An 18,756-nucleotide genomic window follows, 5' to 3' on the forward strand; every position below is an offset into this window, starting at 1 on the left:
TTACTAAGAAGTATATAATGGTGTAACAGAGACACTGTAAGCTGTTTGATCTAATCTGACGAGTAATATTAAATGTTGAAAACGTATATATAATCAATGGATCATATTGAACAAGCACACCAAATCTAAATAGAGAGAGCCATATGAGATAAGCTTTTGGTAAAACGAAACAAACTGTATATTTAAAATTTAATTATTTTTCCAAATCCAACGGTTGCAAATTAGAGAACCCAAATTTGACCTAAATCTATCATCTCTGATCTCTCCATTTCTCTCGACTCTCCTCTCACAGTCTCCACCACCCTCCTCGCCTCCAATCTTTGTTGCCGCTCCGACCACTCCCCCAGTGCCCCCAACAGCAACCACCACCACCACCGCAGCAACCACACACCTCGACGCCTGGCTGAAGCTGAACGGCTCGTGCCCGGTTTCCAGGAACTTGCCGCTGCCAACCTCGCTGTCCACGCCGCTCTCGGAGGTCGTTTCACTCTCGCAGTACGCCGCGGATCGGAGGCGGAGGAGGTGATAAGATTTGTGGGTTTTTCCTTTCTTTTTGGGTTTTTTTTTTCTCCGTTTCTTCTTGGGTGGTGGGTGGTTTGGGGTTTTGCCGTTTGATGTGTTTGTTTGGTTGCCCAGAAAAATGTGTAAATATTTTTGGATAGATAGATATTGGGGTTTCTGTTTTTTACTGAATTATGGTTTGTGTTTGATGAAATTAGAGCAGAAAAAGTATCTTCGTCTTATTAAACTGATGGGTGTTGGTCTTTCACATAATATTGAATTCTAGGATTGAATCATTTTTGCCAAATGCATGTACATATACATCCCAAAATTAATCGAGCTTGAGCTCGAGCTCGACCAAAATAGACGAGCACGAGCTCGAGCTCGAGCCTGGCCTCAAAGTAAACGTGCCGAGCCCGGACAAGCCAAGCTCGCCCAAGCTCGGCTCGTTTACACTCCTACCGGGGTCTCACTATCCCAAAGTAGATGGGGTGATTGCAAGTTGTATGCATTTTAATGAAACTAAATTAAATATAACAATCTTTCTAAGATTCCCTTAGGTCAGTCGAGAAGGTGAGTTCAAATTTGGAAAAGAAAGGGTGGGATCATATTTGAAATGAAGTGTATTCAAATTTAGGGATAACATGGGAAATCAATTGGATAAATACTTTCTTTTTTGGAAATTCTTATATTTTTGGACAGCCCAAAAGGGAAAGCACCCTATCTACTTTATGACAGAGGGAGTATTTTTGGGTGTAATTATGTTCCTTTGGTACCAGATTTCTGATTTGTTTTTATCAGCTTGGTAATGTTGGTAACATGTAAGCGCACAAACTTTCTCCCATATAACTCATTTGAGTGTAAGCGCATATTTATTAAAGTGGTCTTCCAGATGAGACTCATTTGAGCTTTCTTTCATGGGTCGATCTATTTTATTGAGTAGTTAGAGGCCATTAATCAAATCATGCCACTTACAAACAGCTTGGAATTAGCTTGCGTAGCAAAATTACTTGGACATCTTCATTATAAAAATTTGATTTCTTTGGTGGTTATTAATTAGTTCATAAGCAGACTGGGAATGTATTTCAATTTTTTTTTTCTCCATTTTGGCTGTGATGTAGTAGATAAATGTGCATGATGCTGAGGTTGATATTTTGCAACCTAAGGGCTATCCCGAAGCTTTTTTACTGATCTATTTCATGGTTCTCTCTTTATCTGGCTTTCTCTCTATGTTAATAGTTTTTTATCATTCAGGATCCCTGGACATTTCCGTTGCAAGAGGTACCCTGCCACATCAAAGTCATTGCATCTGTTTGAAGTTTACTCAACATGAAGTTCTTGGAATACACTCCTTTGGATCGGTAATTGTTAAATAATGAAGTAACGAAACTAAATTTTGATTAATTCACTTCATTCAGTCAACTTTTTTTTTTTGGATTTTACGAGAATAGCTTATTCGTTTTAAAGTTGATATCTAGTATAAATTTTTATGTTGTTTTTGCAGGTTAAATGATTTCCTAAGTAATTTAAACCTTGGGGAGCGTACCATTAAGGGATGCCTTGAAGCTTACTCCTGTAAGAACATTACAAGTTCTAGAAGTGTTTGGTATTTGTTCAAGATCAACTTAGTTCTTTTTTGTTTCTTTTAGGCAAACACACGGGAACTGATAAGAAACTGTCTCTCAGCTTGGAGAATGAGGTAATTTTTTTTTTTTTGATAAATAAGTATTTCATTAAAAAGCGTAGAGGGGCGCAACCCTAGTACACAAAAAGTATACAAAGACACACACCCCTTTAAAGATAAAAAGAAGAACACAAATCCACAAATTGATGCATGGTAGAAACTTGAGGAATGTTCAAGGCTCCTGCCCAAAGGAAAAACAATTTGAGAAACCTATTGCTAAGCTCCGCCATTGTCAATTCCTTATTATCAAAACATCAAGCATTCCTCACCCTCCAGACAGTCCACATAAGACACAAAGGGGCCATTCTCTGCACCTCCAACACCATTTTATTACTCTTTGGCCTTTCCAGCAATTTAGGAGGTCAATAATCCTACCATTCATGATCCAATTCACATCAAAAAAGGAAACAAGAACACTCCAAAGAGCATGTGCCACATCAAAAAGGGTAAAAAGAACAATGGAGGAGGAGATGATTGATAGACTCACCACTCCTCTTACACATACTACACCAGTCCACCACGATCAAACTTCTCTTGCGAAGATTATCCACAGTGAGGATCCTTCTTAGAGTAGCCATCCGCACAAAAAAACTAACTCTAAGCAAAACTTTAACCTTCCATATACTCTTCCATGGGAAAGAGGAGCTCCCTACCTCGTGCCTCTCTGAAGAAGAAGAAGAAAGTACTCTGAAGAAGGAACTCACCTCAAAAAGCTTTTTCTTGGAAGGAGTCCACCATATGCGGTCCACACCCCCCAAATGGCGCCGGGTCTCATACAAATTGCCATAGAAAGCCAACGCCACCTCTACTTCCCAGTCCTGAGCCGCTTGTAAAAGGGGACATTCCAATGCACTACCTCATTCAAAATCTGCATATTATCACTCACCCAAGCCTCTTTGTTTCTTTCAATACGGAACAATTCAAGTAAAGCCTCCTTTAATGGTTGATCTCCACACCAAATATCATGCCAAAACCTGATTTGGGATTCATCTCCCACTTCATATCTGATGAACTTAGAAAAAGACTCCCACCCTCTCCAAATATGCTTCCAAACCCCAACACCAAAAGACCCCTCAACCTGTTTTGTGCACCAACCTCCATCCATACTCCCATCCATATTTTGCTTCAACTACCTTCCTCCAATAAGCTTCCCTGTCCGTAGCATAATGCCATAACCATTTCCCCAATAGAGCTTGATAAAACCTACACAGATTTCTAATCCCCAAGCCCCCATTTTGCAAAGGAGAGCAAACTAAAGACCATTTAACTAAGTGATACTTTGTCTCCTCATTGGTACAACGCCATAAAAAATTCCTTTGCATCTTCTCAACCCTGTTTGCCACACTCGATGGAATGGGGAAAAGAGATAACAAATAGGTTGGTATGCTAGAAAGAGTGCTCTTAATCAGCGTAAGCCTCCCCCCTTTTGATAAATTAGGCACATGAAATATAAATACATTTACGATTATGTATATTGTGTTTGATTATTTTAACCTTGCAAGACAGTTATGATGCACAATTTCTTAAAACATGTGCTACTTTTCTCTTTCCTTTTAGATTTTTTTCCCATCCTTTTTTATCCTGTTAGGTTTCCCTGTCCCATTGGATTGACGATCTTAGCTGAGTATTTCACCTAATATTAACTTATATAAAGAGGAAGGTCAAAAAAGAGAAAGTGTTTCTTCTCATCTTTCTTGGTTAAAGCAAGATGTCTTTGCTAAATGCACACTTGATTCTTCTTTCTTTTCTGTTTCATGTTAATGATTCCGTTTGTGCTCTGTATGATTCTTTTTGCGTGCGTGAGATGATGAAGCTCGAAAGTTTTGATGGTGAAACATACTGTTCACACTTTATTTACTTCTCTTATTATCTTTTTCTTTTCAAGAACTGAATTGTGGTACTTTGTTTATCTCTGTGTTTGCGTGTGTGCTCTTTTTGACGCTTTTTCCGTACTTGAGATGGCAAAGCTCTGAGGAGATAAATTTCGTAACTATTTTGTCCTAACGTCTTTTCCTATTTGACAGCAGATTTTGGTTCTTTGTTTTTCTTATCAGGATTCTGCTGGTATCTGTATTTAATTCTTACTTTTTACTTCAGATGCTTGATTATCTAGGGAGATCTTCAGACACTGACTCTTCCTCACCAGCTGATTTCCTGTTGAGCAGATCCAGGTGGAATGTTGCCTAGATTGGCTTTGGAAAGTATAGTTTTATCTCTTATGTTTGTTTGACTGGTTTTCCTTTATGCTCGTTCCAGCCGGAAGACATTGATCTACCTGGTTCTTACTCTCAATCACATGTATCCGGATTATGATTTCAGGTATCTCTATGTACATTTCTATTGCACATATGGCTGAAAGGAGGATTATGGGTAATGCCATTGTCAGCTTATTGGGCGACCTGGCAACCCACTAAATAATCCTCTTTCAATCACTGTGGAAGTGTTGTCAAAGGGTTTGACAGACAGTTCAGAAAACTGTTGCTCTAGGAGCTGAGAGTTCAAATCTCTCCATTTCCCAAGTCTAATGTGGTCAATCATATGGTTGGTTTATTTAACTCGTATTAGTTTTTATCAAGTGCATGCTATAGATACATTGCTTTGGGCTATTTTGTGGCTTTGTTATATTACGATGTTGCCTACGTCTTTGCGGTTTTCTAGTGCGGTGAAAGCTCATCAGTTCTTCACAGAGGAAAGCTGGGACATTTTTAAGCAGATTCTTGATACCTACATGTTTGAAGCATCAAAGGTATTGCTATATAATGTTTTGTATTTTTGTTTTTTGTAATTTTTGTTTGTGTTTTTCTATTTTTGTTATCCTTAACTTTTTTCCAGGCAGAGGTATACTATCTAATCTCATTCAAACTTTTAAAGTGACATGCATGTGCTCCTCGTCTTTTTCCATAGATTTACACTTTTTTGGGTAGGGGGAATAATTAACTTGATTTCCTTTTTGGAAAGGAGAAAAGAAAAATCACAAGTTCTTACATGATCATGAACGTTGGATCTGAATATGATTTTGTTTTGGTGTAGACTTCTGGCCTTCTACAGCTAATATTTTTCACTCTATTAATTATTTTGTTCGTCTATTAGAGACATTACTGAAGATCATATTATCGTACTTTGGAATATTGCCTTCTCTGTTATATGGACTGGTGACTTTTTTCTGAAGTATGGTGGTCTGATGGGTCAATGCCTGAATTAGAAAGAAGCATAGAACTTCTGATTTACTTTTGGACATTCTTGCCATTTCTGGACTAAATTGGTATAAGTGTCTTGATTCCTTATTGTATAAATTGGAGAGGCAAGCAGGGATGGAGGTAAGATTTTTTTTTTTGGGGGGGGTGTTCAGGCTGCACTGAATTTGTTTTAAGAGGGCAACCATTGATAAAATAAAATAAAATAAAACCTTTTTTGTACAGATTTTTTTCGTGGGGTCCCCCTACGCCCCCCCAATTCATTCATTGAGGGAAGTAGTTGCTTGTCTGTTTCTACTAGTGATGATGCAGAGTATAATGATATACTGTTTCTTATGACCTTATGATTGGCTTTATTATGAAGAATACCTCTCTCTAGTCTTAGGTGTTGTTTTGTTGGACTATTCAATTGCAGGAATGGATTGAGACTAATGGGGGCAGTTCCCTGCTGGAGACCTTGTACAAGGCTCTTGACGAGGTGAGCTTACTTTATAGAATTGAATGCCAGTTGTACCAAGAGGCAGTTTTATGATACCTTGTGATGCAGGTTGTAAAACTAGCAGAATGCGAAATTTACAGTTACAATCCGGACTCTGATGCAGATCCATTTCTAGAGAGAGGAGCCATGTAAGTTTTGATATCTCCATTGAATTAGTGGTAGTCAAATAGCTGCAATTATGACTTGGGAACTTCTTTGTGTCTTCAGATGGTCTTTCAATTTCTTCTTCTATAACAGAAAACAAAGGCGTGTTGTGAGTTTTCGTCTTTGCTGTTTGAGGTGGGTTAAAATGTTTTGTTAGTACTTATATGGTTTTCCCATCAGCTGTCATGGGCTTTTTGGCTTAGTTCTTGCTGTTTTTGGCAGTAATTTGGTGGCCGATGAATTTCTTATGGTTGAATTACCTTCCGAGGAAGATGGAGAGATTTTTGATGACATGGACATGTGAGTAGGATAAGCTATATATGTCAATACCGTTAACATATATATGTAGTCGTGTAACTATTAAGTGCTGCACTCTTGAGGCTTGGTTGGTTGGCAGGATTAGGTTTTCTACTTTCCTGTATACATTTACTGTAGCTGCTGCTGTCATTTAGATAGGAACGACGCTGTCTATGTAAATGTATGTCAAATATAATCCCAGGCTTGTAAGCTTAATAGAAACAAACAACTCTAGTTTCTGGGAGACATTCCTCTGTTGTCTCCCAGAAATGATGTTGATATTATTGAACTGTGCACTTATGTATGTGTCATCACCTGTGCATATGTGCCCTCATGTCGTTTGTTTGTTGTATGTATGTTTTGAGACTGGAAAGATGGAGTGCAGTAATTCAATTTTTAAGCTTCCACAAATATATATATTGGGCCAACCACGTAAGAAATGCCTCCTGAAGTAAACAGATATAGACATCGTTGTGATCGTCATCCGCACAAGCCACTACGACATCAAAGTGCTGTTGATATGGAGGCAGCACTGCCTTGGCCACTTCCCTAACCAGATCTGCTAACTTTGTATCGATGCGTTCTCTATGCCTTGGGAACATGCTGTTAAAAAGTACAACTCCCATAAGAGATGCTGTACGCATTCAAGCCCTTGTCTTTCAGCCACTGAAGACGCTCTCTCAAAGTTGGATTGTCCTTCAAAATCCATCTGTCTTACACTGTACAGCTCATGTCTTTCCAAACTTGGATCACATCATCTGCCTTGAGATCATTCTCCTTTGCAACTTCTTTCCAGTATGTCCTCAGCGCGTACATGGAGCTGCTCTTCCCCGAGTCCTTGCCTATCCCACTGCCTCAAAATCATTTTACTCACCTTATGCGAGGGCCCGTAGAATGGCACTTCCAATGAGATTTGTTGGTCAAGAAGATCTCTCTCCCTCTTTCAAGAATCCCCTATTGATCTTCCCAAAGGGTATGGACAACCGACTATGGTTTGGCTTTAGGTTAGTGGTGGTGAGGCGTTTTTGTATTACCATAAACAACGCTGATCCATCTACTCCTTCTATATGGTTCTTGACTTCTTCAGGCATGTCCGGTGGTGGGTTTAGAAAGGGGGGCAAATCCAATTTCTGCCTCTTCTCCAATTTCATACTGGCAGTAGGTTTTTTGTTATTATATTTAGAATTCTGTTGGTGTATCTTGAAATTGATCTCCCCCTCTCGGCTCCCATAGATTCTCTTCAAACCATTCTTTGGCCTTTGAGCTTGGAAAGCAGTAACCATGATCTTTTTGTTCATCAAATCCTTGTTTCCTTGGGCTGTCCATAGGCATGGTCATAGATTTCTTTAGAACTTTTTTCTTGATCTATCTTTCTTGTTTAGAAGATTGTGAATCCTTTGAGTTTTCTTTGTTCATACTGAATTGCAGCAACAACAATTAAATAATCCATGCGGCAACCACTTGAGATTTGCATACCCTTGAAATGTTTCATCGTCAAGTAACTCATATTCACTTCTTCCTTTTTTTCCATCTATTATGGGTGACCTAATAGCGGAAAGGGCAAGATGAAAGAGTGAAAAAAGGGGCCCTAACTAGGAGCGTTATCACTTTCTTTTCAAGGGGAACGTGTAAAATTAATGCTAACAAATGAGAGAACTAAGGGCGATGAAGTCCTTAGTGGAGAGAAAGGGCGATGAAGTCCCGATTTATAAGGAAGGAAGATTCCTAAATGGAGAGAACTAACTAGTCAGTTAAGCAAAATAAGATAATTCCAAACCCTAATGAGAAAAGGTTTTGGTAAAATATAATCCAAAAAATACAAGCTTTCTTATTTTATTTTTATTTCTCATATTCCTTTTCTATTGTGGAGAGGGAACTTTCCCGTTCGGCTATAGCGGTCAATTACCAAGCTTTAAATTGGCCCTAAATGATCAATAAGTTTAAATATTACTAGTTAATTAATCTAATATAATTGTTGAGCGATGGGTATAAAATTATCTTTTAACCCACTTAAAATCACTTCATTAGCTTCTTATATAAATAAGTAGAAACAACTAATTGGCTATTAATCACTTTTATTTGGGTTAAATTTGTTATGTCATTTATTTGGGTTCGATTCATTATTATCAATTCATTACAACTATACATGAAATGGGAATCGCAAATTAGAAGATGCTAAATATTTGCTGTGGAGTAGAATGTAAAACGAATAACAAAACAGAAGCAAGAAGAATTCAAGCTTTATTTTATTCCAACATATAACCCATAAGCTACATGTCGTTTAAGCAGGAAACCTCCACAATATGGCAGTCAAATCTATTTGGTTTCTTTTCCAGTGGAGTGCAGACCCGAAAAATAGCCCTGTGGGTGGCTCTCAAAAGTGCCCCTTGAGATATGGGCTCCTCCTCCACTGCCCGGAGCAACCATCATGCCACCGCTGCCACCACCCTTTGAGGAGGAGCCACCTCCGCCACCTCCTTTGCCAGCTCCTCCGCCACCACCGCCACCGCCTCCTTTGCCTCCTCCTCCGCCACCGCCTCCTTTGCCGCCCATTCTAAAAATATGTAGCTACTTAAGGTGTAGACTGTAGTAGATGATGATGATGTGGGTCTTAACTCTTAAGGGTAGTGTTGATTAAAGGAAGAAATGGGTGGTTATTTATAGGGAGATAAATATGGTCAAATAACTTAATTTTAATGCCCATTACCTGCAAAAGAGTAATGGGATTCTCGGAAAATTGGCAGTGCATGAATGCTTGCATGGGTTACTGGAGAGGTCGCGCCTAGATTAATACTCCATTTTTTTTTCTCAAAATTGCAGAAAAATTAAACCAAAGTTCGACTTTCAATCTTACGTTGATGCACCCTTAATCTTCTCGTTTCTAGTGTTTTTTCCTGTAACGCGCCGATCCAGAAGTTTTCCCGATCACATCGCCTAAGGGCAAGTTTGGATATGTGTTTATGGAGTTTAAATGTGCGTTTAACATTTAAAAAGTTCGTTTGAAGAAAAACGTATCCGTTTGATTAAAAAAAATAAAATTAAAAGTGCTTTTAAAGTTCAAAAAACTAAAAAATGGCAAAAAAAAAAAACATTTTTAACTTAAAGGTTATATTTTTTAAACACAATCTCAAGCACGTTTTAAAAATATTCTTTGATCTCCTCAAAAAAATGTTCGGTTTTCGGTTTTGGTGCTATATATATATAAACTAATTAAGGATCCATTTTGGTTTTCGGTTTCGAATAGTACGATTAAAAAATAGTAATTTTAAAATGTGAGATTTGAAAATACTTTCAATTTTTAGAAACGCAATTAAGCGTTGGGTGAAATTGCGGTTTAACTTTTAAAATCATAGTTTAGCTTTTAAAATTATGCATTTTTTCTTGCTTTTTATTTATCTAAGTTTTCAAACAACAACTTTTTTAAATAAATACATAAGTTTGTGTTATCGAGATAAGTGAATTTGATATATTAAAAACTAAAATTAATTACCTTGATACATAAAATACAAATTTTTGCATTTGTTTACACTTTTTTTTTTTTTTTTGAAATAGAAATCTTTACAACTTCATTAATAATAAAATCTAGAGCATAAAGCCCTTACATCATATAATATAAAAACTCTAAAAAATCATAGGCAAAAGCTATAAAGTTACAATATATACAATATAGATCTTACAATTAAGTACTATTTATCCGCTAATCTATGTACAACTGCGGTTAATGCACATCATTTATTTACACAATTAAATGAAATCGAGGGCCTAAATTTTAAAATGTGAGAATTTCATATTTTAGAAAATATGAGGGGATTTCATTAATTAAGGGAGACATTAAATATGATGGTCAAAGTATTCATGATTATGTATATTTGATATATTTTGAGAAAAGACAAAGGGTTAAACTCTATTGTGTAACTTATGGAGCTTCAATATAAGGGCTTCCACGTCACAATTGACCAAAAAATAAAAATTGTACCTATCATCAAAATTGTTGATTTAATCACCAAAATATGTAGAGGTCTTTGCCGGGATGATTCCTTAGAAAACCTCATTTAGTGTGTTTTTCCATTCAACACAACTTACCACCTTTTCATTCAACATAATGGACGAGGACGAAGAATTGGATGTTCTCTAGTTCATTTATATCCAATTAGTTATAGTGAATAGGTAACTTTGTCGGGACAAAAATATTTACCACTATAACTAACTGAATATTTTCTAGTTCAAATAAAATGAAGAGGATCCTAATTCACTAGAGACATTTTTAACATAAAATGGTAATTTAATGTATTTAAATATCATACTTGTTGGTTTGTGGGGCTAATTTGAAAATGATTATTATTTTCAAGGCTTAAATATATTTATCCCTAGATAAATTGTAACCACACAAACCTCATTTAAGGCGTTTTTCCATTTAACACAACCGACCACTTTTCTATTCAACATAATGGACGACGACGACGACATAATTGTACTCATCCCGGCAAAAACTAAATGGAGGCATTTCTACAAGTTGCTGAAAACTTGTAGTTGTAAGTTGCTCCTGATTTATTGTGGGTCCCATTCTGAACGGGGCAGATTAGGATCCTCACCGACCTGAAAAATATTATGTTAATTATATTAGAGATGTATTTTTTTTAAAAAAAAAAAATGAAAAGACATAAATATCACTAAATAGAACTAACAGAATACAATTAAATAGGAAATAATGCAGTTCCTAATAAAGTTATCCTATGCTCCTCATCTTCTTGTCTCTCAATAACTTAAAGCTAATCTTACATCCATGCTGCTTTGCATTATTAAATATCAGCTTAATTAGTCTACGCATTACCACAATTAAAACACCGTCTTTGTGGTCGTTCCCTTATGCCATTTTTATTATAATTATAAAAATATATTAATAAAAAAACACCAACCTTTTTTTTTTTTTTTCTTTCTCTAGAAAAACTTTTAGTTAAATAAAAATAATTTTTACACTTCATATTAAAAACACTTTTTGGCATAATCAGCTTTGCCTAGCTAATTAACCATATATGTGATAAAACGACCTCCTAACCAAATTCCTTATTGTAGAACTTAAAGGGTACTTGGGATTAATGTGTTTAGGAGTGTTTTCCTTATCTTATTTATGATTGTCTATGCTATATATGGTCGTCTTTGCTTAATAAAACAAAGATGAAAGTAGAAGTCACTAGTTCGAATCTCCATACTCTTCTTGTACGGACATATCAAAAAAAAAGAAAAAAAAAAAAGAAAGCAACATGATGTTATTTATTTGGGTTCGATTTATTATTATCAATTCATTACGACTAAACATGAAATGAAATGGAATTGCTGTGGAGTAGAATGTAAAACGAATGACAAAACTGAAGCAAGAAGAATTCAAGCTTTATTTTATTCCAACATATAACCCATAAAGCTACATGTCGTTTAAGCAGGAAACCTCTACAAGATAGCAATCAAATGATTCAAATCTATTTAGTTTCTTTTCCGGTGGAGTGCAGACCAGAAAAATAGCCTTGTGGGTTGCTCTCAAAAGTGTCCCTTGAGATATGGGCTCCTCCTCCACTGCCCGGAGCAACCATCATGCCACCGCTGCCACCACCCTTTGAGGAGCCACCTCCGCCACCTCCTTTGCCAGCTCCTCCACCACCGCCACCGCCTCCTTTGCCACCGCCATCGCCTCCTTTGCCGCCCATTCTAAAAATATGTAGCTACTTAAGGTGTAGACTGTAGTAGATGATGAAGATGTGGGTCTTAACTCTTAAGAGTAGTGTTGATTAAAGGAAGAAATGGGTGATTATTTATAGGGAGATAAATATGGTCAAATAACTTAATTTTAATGCTCATTACCTGCAAATGAGTAATGGGATTCTCGGAAAATAGGCAGTGCATGAATGCTTGCATGGGTTACTGGAGAGGTCACGCCTAGATTACTCCAATTTTTTTTTTCTTTTTTCTACTCAAAATTGCAGAAAAATTAAACCGAAGTTCGACTTTCAATCTTACGTTGATGCATCCTTAATCTTCTCGTTTCTAGTGTTTTTTCCTGTAACGCGCCGATCACGTTGCCTAAGGGCATGTTTGGATATGTGTTTAAAAGGTTTAAAAGTGTATTTAGCACTTAAAAAGTTCGTTTGAAGAAAAACGTATTCGTTTGGTAAAAACAAAAATTAAAAGCACTTTTAAATGTCCAAAAAACTAAAAAATGGTCAAAACGCATTTTTAAGCTTTTGCCAAAAAAAACTTTTTGACTTAAAAATTATATTTCTCAAACACGTTTTAAGAAAATTCTTTAATCTCGTCAAAAAAATTGTTCAGTTTTTGGTTTTGGTGCTATATATATATAAAGGCACTATATACGTTTGAAAAAAAATAAAAATAAAAAAACTGATTAAGGATCTGTTTTGGTTTTCGGTTTCGAATAGTGCGATTAAAAAGTAGTAATTTTAAAATGTGAGATTTAAAAATACTTTCAATTTTTAGAAACGCAGGTAAGCGTTTAGTGAAATTGCGATATAACTTTTAAAATTGTGCATTTTTTCTTACACTTTTTATTAATCTAAGTTTTCAAACAAGAACTTTTTAAAAATGCATTTTATAGTTTGTCTACAATTTAATTTAAAATTATATTTTTGACCTGTAAATTCCCACTCCCAAACGCGTCTTATCCTATTACTTGGCCGTGAATTTGATTGGTTCCCGAAACGCCAGTTATTAGGTGGCTTTGAGCAGCCATATTGGAAAAGTACCGAACGTAAAAATCTTTGACTTGCCAAAAGGGTAAAGAGAGAGTATTAATTAGGTGCGATCGAGAGTACTGTGAGCTTATTTATTGCTTTTTGTGCTATGCAACTATGCAAGTGATCTCGCTGGATTTTAATCCTCTCATATTTTCATATTTTAAAATTCATTTTATTGGTTTAAATAAATATAAAAATTTGTGTTATCGAAACAAGTGAATTTGATATATTAAAAACTAAAATTAATTACCTTGGTACGGTAACATACAAACTTTTGCATTTGTTTACACTTTTTTTTTTTTTTTTGAAACAGGCATCTTTGCAACTTCATTAATAATAAGATCTAGAGTATAAAACTCTTACATCATAGAACATAAAAACTCTGAAAAATCATAGGCCAAAGCTATGAGATTACAATATCATAAATATAGTACAGATCTTACAGTTAAGTACTATCTATCCGCTAATCTATGTATAACTGGGGTTAATGCACAGCATTTGTTTACACCATTAAATGAAATGGAGGGCCTAAATTTTAAAATATGAGAATTTCTATTTTAGAAAATATGAGGGGATTTCATTAATTAAGGGAAAAAGACTTTGAATATGATGGTCAAAAGTATTCATGATTATGTATATTTGATATATTTTGAGAAAAGACAAAGGGTTAAACTCTATTGTGTAACTTATGGACCTTCAAACTTCAATATAAGGGCTTCCACGTCACAGTTGACCAAAAAAAAAAAATTGTACCTATCATCAAAATTGTTGATTTAATCACCAAAATATGTAGAGGTCTTTGCCGGGATGATTCCTTAGAAAACCTCATTTAATGTGTTTTTTCCATTCAACACAACTTACCACTTTTCCATTCAACATAATGGACGAGGAGAAGGAATAGGATGTTCTTTAGTTCATTTATATCCAATTAGTTATAGTAAAAGGGTAACTTTGTCGGGACAAAAATATCTACTACTATAATTAACTGAATATTTTTCAGTTCAAATAAAATGAAGAGAATCCTAATTCACGAGAGACATTTTTAACATAAAATGGTAATTTAACGTATTTAAATATCATACTTGTTGGTTTGTGGGGCTAATTTGAAAATGATTATTATTTTCAAGGCTTAAATATATTTATCCCTAGATAAATTGTAACCACACAAACCTCATTTAAGGCGTTTTTCCATTCAACACAACCGACCACTTTTCTATTCAACGTAATGGACGACGACGACGACATAATTGTACTCATCCCGGCAAAAACTAAATGGAGGCATTTCTACAAGTTGCTGAAGACTTGTAGTTGTAAGTTGCTCATGGCTTATTGTGGGTCCCATTCTGAACAGGGCAGATTAGGATCTTTACCGACCTGAAAAATATTCTGTTAATTATATTAGAAATGTATTTTTATTTTTTTAAAAGTGAAAAGACATAAATACCACTAAATATAATTAACTGAATACAATTAAATGGGAAATAATTCAGTTCCTAATAAAGTTATCCTATGCTCCTCATCTTCTTGTCTCTCAATAACTTAAAGCTAATCTTACATCCATGCTGCTTTGCATTATTAAATATCAACTTAATTAGTCTACGCATTACCACAATTAAAACACCGTCTTTGTGGTCGTTCCCTTATGCCATTCTTATTATAATTATAAAAATAGTCAAAAGCACAAAACACTTATAAAACTACAAAAATAATTTTTACAATTCATATTAAAACACTTTTTGGCATAATCAGCTTTGCCTAACTAACCATATATGTGATAAACGACCTCCTAACCAAATTCCTTATTGTATAACTTAAAGGGTACTTGGGATTAATGTGTTTAGGGGTCTTTTCCTTATCTTATTTATGGTTGTCTATGTTAGATATAGCCATCTTTGCTTAATGAAGTAAAGACAAAAGCGGAGGTCACTAGCTTGAATCTTCATACCCCTGTTGTGTGAACATATCAAAAAAAGAAAAAAAAAAAAGAAAAAGAAGAAGAAGCAGCGTGATAAATGCTCTATGTTATTTATTTGGGTTCGATTTATTATTATCAATTCATTACGACTAAACATGAAATGAAATGGAATCGCAAATTAGAAGATAATAAATATTTGCTGTGGAGTAGAATGTAAAACGAATGACAAAACTGAAGCAAGAAGAATTCAAGCTTTATTTTATTCCAACATATAACCCATAAAGCTACATGTCGTTTAAGCAGGAAACCTCCACAAGATAGCAATCAAATCTATTTAGTTTCTTTTCCAGTGGAGTTCAGACCAGAAAAATAGCCTTGTGGGTTGCTCTCAAAAGTGTCCCTTGAGATATGGGCTCCTCCTCCACTGCCCGGAGCAACCATCATGCCACCGCTGCCACCACCCTTTGAGGAGCCACCTCCGCCACTTCCTTTGCCAGCTGCTCCACCACCACCTCCTCCACCACCGCCACCGCCTCCTTTGCCACCGCCATCGCCTCCTTTGCCGCTCATTCTAAAAATATGTAGCTACTTAAGGTGTAGACTGTAGTAGATGATGAAGATGTGGGTCTTAACTCTTAAGAGTAGTGTTGATCAAAGGAAGAAATGGGTGGTTATTTATAGGGAGATAAATATGGTCAAATAACTTAATTTTAATGCCCATTACCTGCAAAAGAGTATGGGATTCTCGGAAAATTGGCAGTGCATGAATGCTTGCATGGGTTACTGGAGAGGTCGCGCCTAGATTAATACTCCATTTTTTTTTTTTTTCTCAAAATTGCAGAAAAATTAAACCAAAGTTCGACTTTTAATCTTTCGTTGATGCTCCTTTAATCTTCTTGTTTCTAATTTTTTTTTTTTTTTTTTTTTTTAAGACAAAGGGGTATTCTTTGAACTCCTCTAAAAAAATGTTCGGTTTTCGGTTTTGGTGCTATATAAGTAAATGTTATACGTCTTCTTATAGTCTTCTTGGAGTCATTTCAAATGTGATGTACCTTTTAAAATCACCAATAAATCAATATCACATCTCAAATTCAACAGTAATTTTAAAAGCCGCATCACATTTAAGATTTGCTGACTTGTCAGACCACCTGACACATTAGAAAACTTATGTCAATAAAAAATATTTCTTTTTTGGTAGTGCTAGGATGATTCTAAGAGGATTTATAACAATATTACTCTAAATGCACTATAAAATTTTGAAAAGAAAAAAAAAAAAAAACAGATTTAGGATCCGTTTCAGTTTTCGGTTTCAGATCATGGGATTAATTAAAAAATACTAATTTTAAAACGTGCAACTTGAAAATAATTTTAATTTTTAAAAACGAAATTATGCGTTTGGTGAAATTGCGATTTAAAGTTTAGCTTTTAAAATTAGTTCTTTTTTCCTGCACTTTATTTTTCCAAACAGCAATTTTTTTTTAAATGCATTTTCAAACTATACATGGCCTACAATTTAATTTAAAATTATATTTTTGACATGTAAATTCCCACTCCCAAACGCGTCTTATCCTATTACTTCGCCGCGATTCCCGAATTTGATTGGTTCCCGAAACGTCAGTTAAGGTGGCTTTGAGTAGGATAAGTACCGAATGTAAAAATCTTTGACTTGCCAAAGGGTGAGACCGTGAGAGAGAGTATTAATTAGGTGCGATCGAGAGTACTGTAGGTTTATTTATTGCTTTTTGTGCTATGCAGTAATGCAACTATGCAAGTCATCTCATTGAATTTAAATTCCTTCCTATTTTTTAAAATATAGTATTTTCATATTTTAAATTTTAAGTCATTAATTTTATTTAACGGTTTAAATAAATATAAAAGTTTATGCTATTGAGATAAGTGAATTTGACATATTAAAAACTAAAATTAATTATTTGGATAACATACAAATTTTTACATTTGTTTACACCGTTAAATGAAATGAAGGGCCCAAATTTTAGAAAATGAGAATTTTTTATTTTAAAAAATATGAAGGGATTTCATTAATTAAGGAAAAGGACTTTGAATATGATGGTCAAAGTATTCATGATCATGTATATATTGAGTAACTTATGGACCTTCAATATAAGGGCTTCCACGTCGCAATTGACCAAAAAAAAATAAAAATTGTACCTATCATCAAAATTGTTGATTTAATCACCAAAATATGTAGAGGTCTTTGCCGGGATGATTCCTTAGAAAACCTCATTTAAGGCGTTTTTCCATTCAACACAACCGACCACCTTTCCATTCAACATGATGGACGACGCATGGAATATGATGTTTTCTAGTTCATTTATATTCAATTAGTTATAGTGGAGGGGTAACTTTGTCGAGACAAAAATATTTTTCACTATAACTAACTGAATAAAATCCGTTCAAATGAAATTGAGATGATCTTAATTCACAAGAAACATTTTTAACATAAAATGGTAATTTAATGTATTTAAATATCATACTTGTTGGTTTGTGGGGCTAATTTGAAAATGATTATTAGTTCCAAGGCTTAAATATATATACCTAGATAAATTTTAACCACACAAACCCCTCTGGTAAGGATTTCACAAAGAATTTTTTTTTTTTAACATTATGGACTAGAGGCTATAAATAGAACATTTGTCCTATTAATAAAAAAAATAATAAAAGATTATATATATATATTTTAAAATAATTAAAAAAATACAATTATAAAAAATTAAGGGGTGATTGGCCAACCCAGTTAGGGGCTGGGGTGGCTTTGGTCTAGGGTGGCTTTATAGCCCTTCGTGGTGGTCCGGCCACCCCCAAGGGCCAAATCTAAAAAGAAAAAAAAGTTTTCATTTGGCCCCTGGGGGTGGTTTGCGGTGGCCGAAGCCACCCGAGGCCCAAACGATTTTTTTTTGTTTTTTTAGTTTGGCCATAGGGGGTGGCCGGACCACCCCCAAGGGCCATGGGGTGGTCCGGCCACCCCCTATGGCCAAGATGGGGTAGCCAACCACCTCTTATTTTTTTTTAATATGAAATAATATTTTATTATTATTTTTTCTAGTGGGATATATGTCTCATTTGTGGCTTTATGATTTCTAAGATGAAATCCTAACCATGAATTGAATATTTTTCAGTCCAAAATAGACTGGAAAGGATCCTGTTTCTTGTAGTTGTAAGTTGTTCCCGATTTATTGTGGGTGCCAATATAAACATGGCAGATTAGAATCCTCTCTTATCCGGATAATTATATTATAAGTGTATTTTTGTTCTTTTAAAAAGATAAAAATATTCATTAAATATAATTAACTAAATATATTTAAACCAGATATGATCCTGTTCCTAATAAAGTTATCCTACCCTTCACATCTTCTTGTCTCTCATTAACTAAAGCTAATTTTACATCCATGATGCTTTGCATTATTAAATGGAAAAAATGCAAAATTAGTTCATGTGGTTTACTTGATTTACATGCAATTAACTCTCTATAGTATCAAAATGAACTCAAAGGTTTTTGAAGTATGCCAAAAAATAATAATTTAGTCCTCACAACAAAATTTTGTTCATTGACTTAACAAATTATGATGGCGTGAATCGTGAGAGCCAATAAAATTGTGATACTTGTCCTATATATTTAAGTTAATGTTACATTAACAGAATTTGTTAAATTAGTAGATGAAATTTGATTGTAGTGACTAAATTATTTTTTTGGCATACCTCACGGACCTTTAAGTTCATTTTGATATCGCATTGAGCTAATTGTAAATCAGCTAAACTAC

The 18,756-nt window shown here is 34.9% G+C and overlaps 4 protein-coding genes across 5 annotated transcripts; 1 reads left to right on the forward strand and 3 right to left on the reverse strand.

Annotated features, from left to right (window-relative positions):
- The first annotated feature begins 209 nt into the window (after positions 1 to 209).
- LOC132178995 (transcription regulator) lies at positions 210 to 6,630 on the forward strand. Of its 2 annotated transcripts, none has more exons than XM_059591600.2 (11): positions 210 to 534; positions 1,756 to 1,862; positions 2,006 to 2,076; positions 2,151 to 2,200; positions 4,283 to 4,356; positions 4,442 to 4,504; positions 4,844 to 4,931; positions 5,795 to 5,857; positions 5,927 to 6,006; positions 6,086 to 6,157; positions 6,245 to 6,630. In XM_059591600.2, the coding sequence occupies exons 2-11, from the start codon at positions 1,831 to 1,833 to the stop codon at positions 6,324 to 6,326; spliced, it is 675 nt and encodes a 224-aa protein (XP_059447583.2). In that variant the 5' UTR covers positions 210 to 534; positions 1,756 to 1,830; the 3' UTR covers positions 6,327 to 6,630. The 2 variants fall into 2 exon arrangements, with proteins under 2 accessions (XP_059447583.2, XP_059447582.2); XM_059591599.2 differs by having other exon boundaries at positions 210 to 522.
- A 1,999-nt stretch (positions 6,631 to 8,629) lies between these two features.
- LOC148586434 (uncharacterized) lies at positions 8,630 to 8,913 on the reverse strand. Its single transcript, XM_088515873.1, has one exon. The coding sequence runs from the start codon at positions 8,870 to 8,872 to the stop codon at positions 8,636 to 8,638; it is 237 nt and encodes a 78-aa protein (XP_088371999.1). The 5' UTR covers positions 8,873 to 8,913; the 3' UTR covers positions 8,630 to 8,635.
- Positions 8,914 to 11,793: 2,880 nt separating this feature from the next.
- On the reverse strand, positions 11,794 to 12,018 carry LOC148586435 (uncharacterized). The gene has a single exon (XM_088515874.1). It carries the CDS (start codon positions 12,016 to 12,018, stop codon positions 11,794 to 11,796), a length of 225 nt encoding a protein of 74 aa, XP_088372000.1.
- A 3,289-nt stretch (positions 12,019 to 15,307) lies between these two features.
- LOC132178208 (uncharacterized) lies at positions 15,308 to 15,547 on the reverse strand. The gene has a single exon (XM_088515872.1). The coding sequence runs from the start codon at positions 15,545 to 15,547 to the stop codon at positions 15,308 to 15,310; it is 240 nt and encodes a 79-aa protein (XP_088371998.1).
- Positions 15,548 to 18,756: the final 3,209 nt, after the last annotated feature.

Source organism: Corylus avellana, chromosome 4 (assembly GCF_965113065.1).
Source record: "Corylus avellana chromosome 4, dhCorAvel1.hap1.2, whole genome shotgun sequence".
NCBI lineage: Eukaryota > Viridiplantae > Streptophyta > Magnoliopsida > Fagales > Betulaceae > Corylus > Corylus avellana.

What these genes read in the sequence shown, in the direction of transcription:
- LOC132178995 (XM_059591600.2), top strand. Translation starts at nt 1,831, where the DNA reads ATGAAGTTCTTGGAATACACTCCTTTGGATCG. An exon ending in GAATACACTCCTTTGGATCG is followed by an intron (nt 1,863 to 2,005) that starts GTAATTGTTAAA and finishes TTGTTTTTGCAG; the next exon opens with GTTAAATGATTTCCTAAGTA. An exon ending in TTTCGTCTTTGCTGTTTGAG is followed by an intron (nt 6,158 to 6,244) that starts GTGGGTTAAAAT and finishes TGTTTTTGGCAG; the next exon opens with TAATTTGGTGGCCGATGAAT.
- LOC148586434 (XM_088515873.1), bottom strand. Translation starts at nt 8,872, where the DNA reads ATGGGCGGCAAAGGAGGCGGTGGCGGAGGAGGAGGCAAAGGAGGCGGT.
- LOC148586435 (XM_088515874.1), bottom strand. Translation starts at nt 12,018, where the DNA reads ATGGGCGGCAAAGGAGGCGATGGCGGTGGCAAAGGAGGCGGTGGCGGT.
- LOC132178208 (XM_088515872.1), bottom strand. Translation starts at nt 15,547, where the DNA reads ATGAGCGGCAAAGGAGGCGATGGCGGTGGCAAAGGAGGCGGTGGCGGT.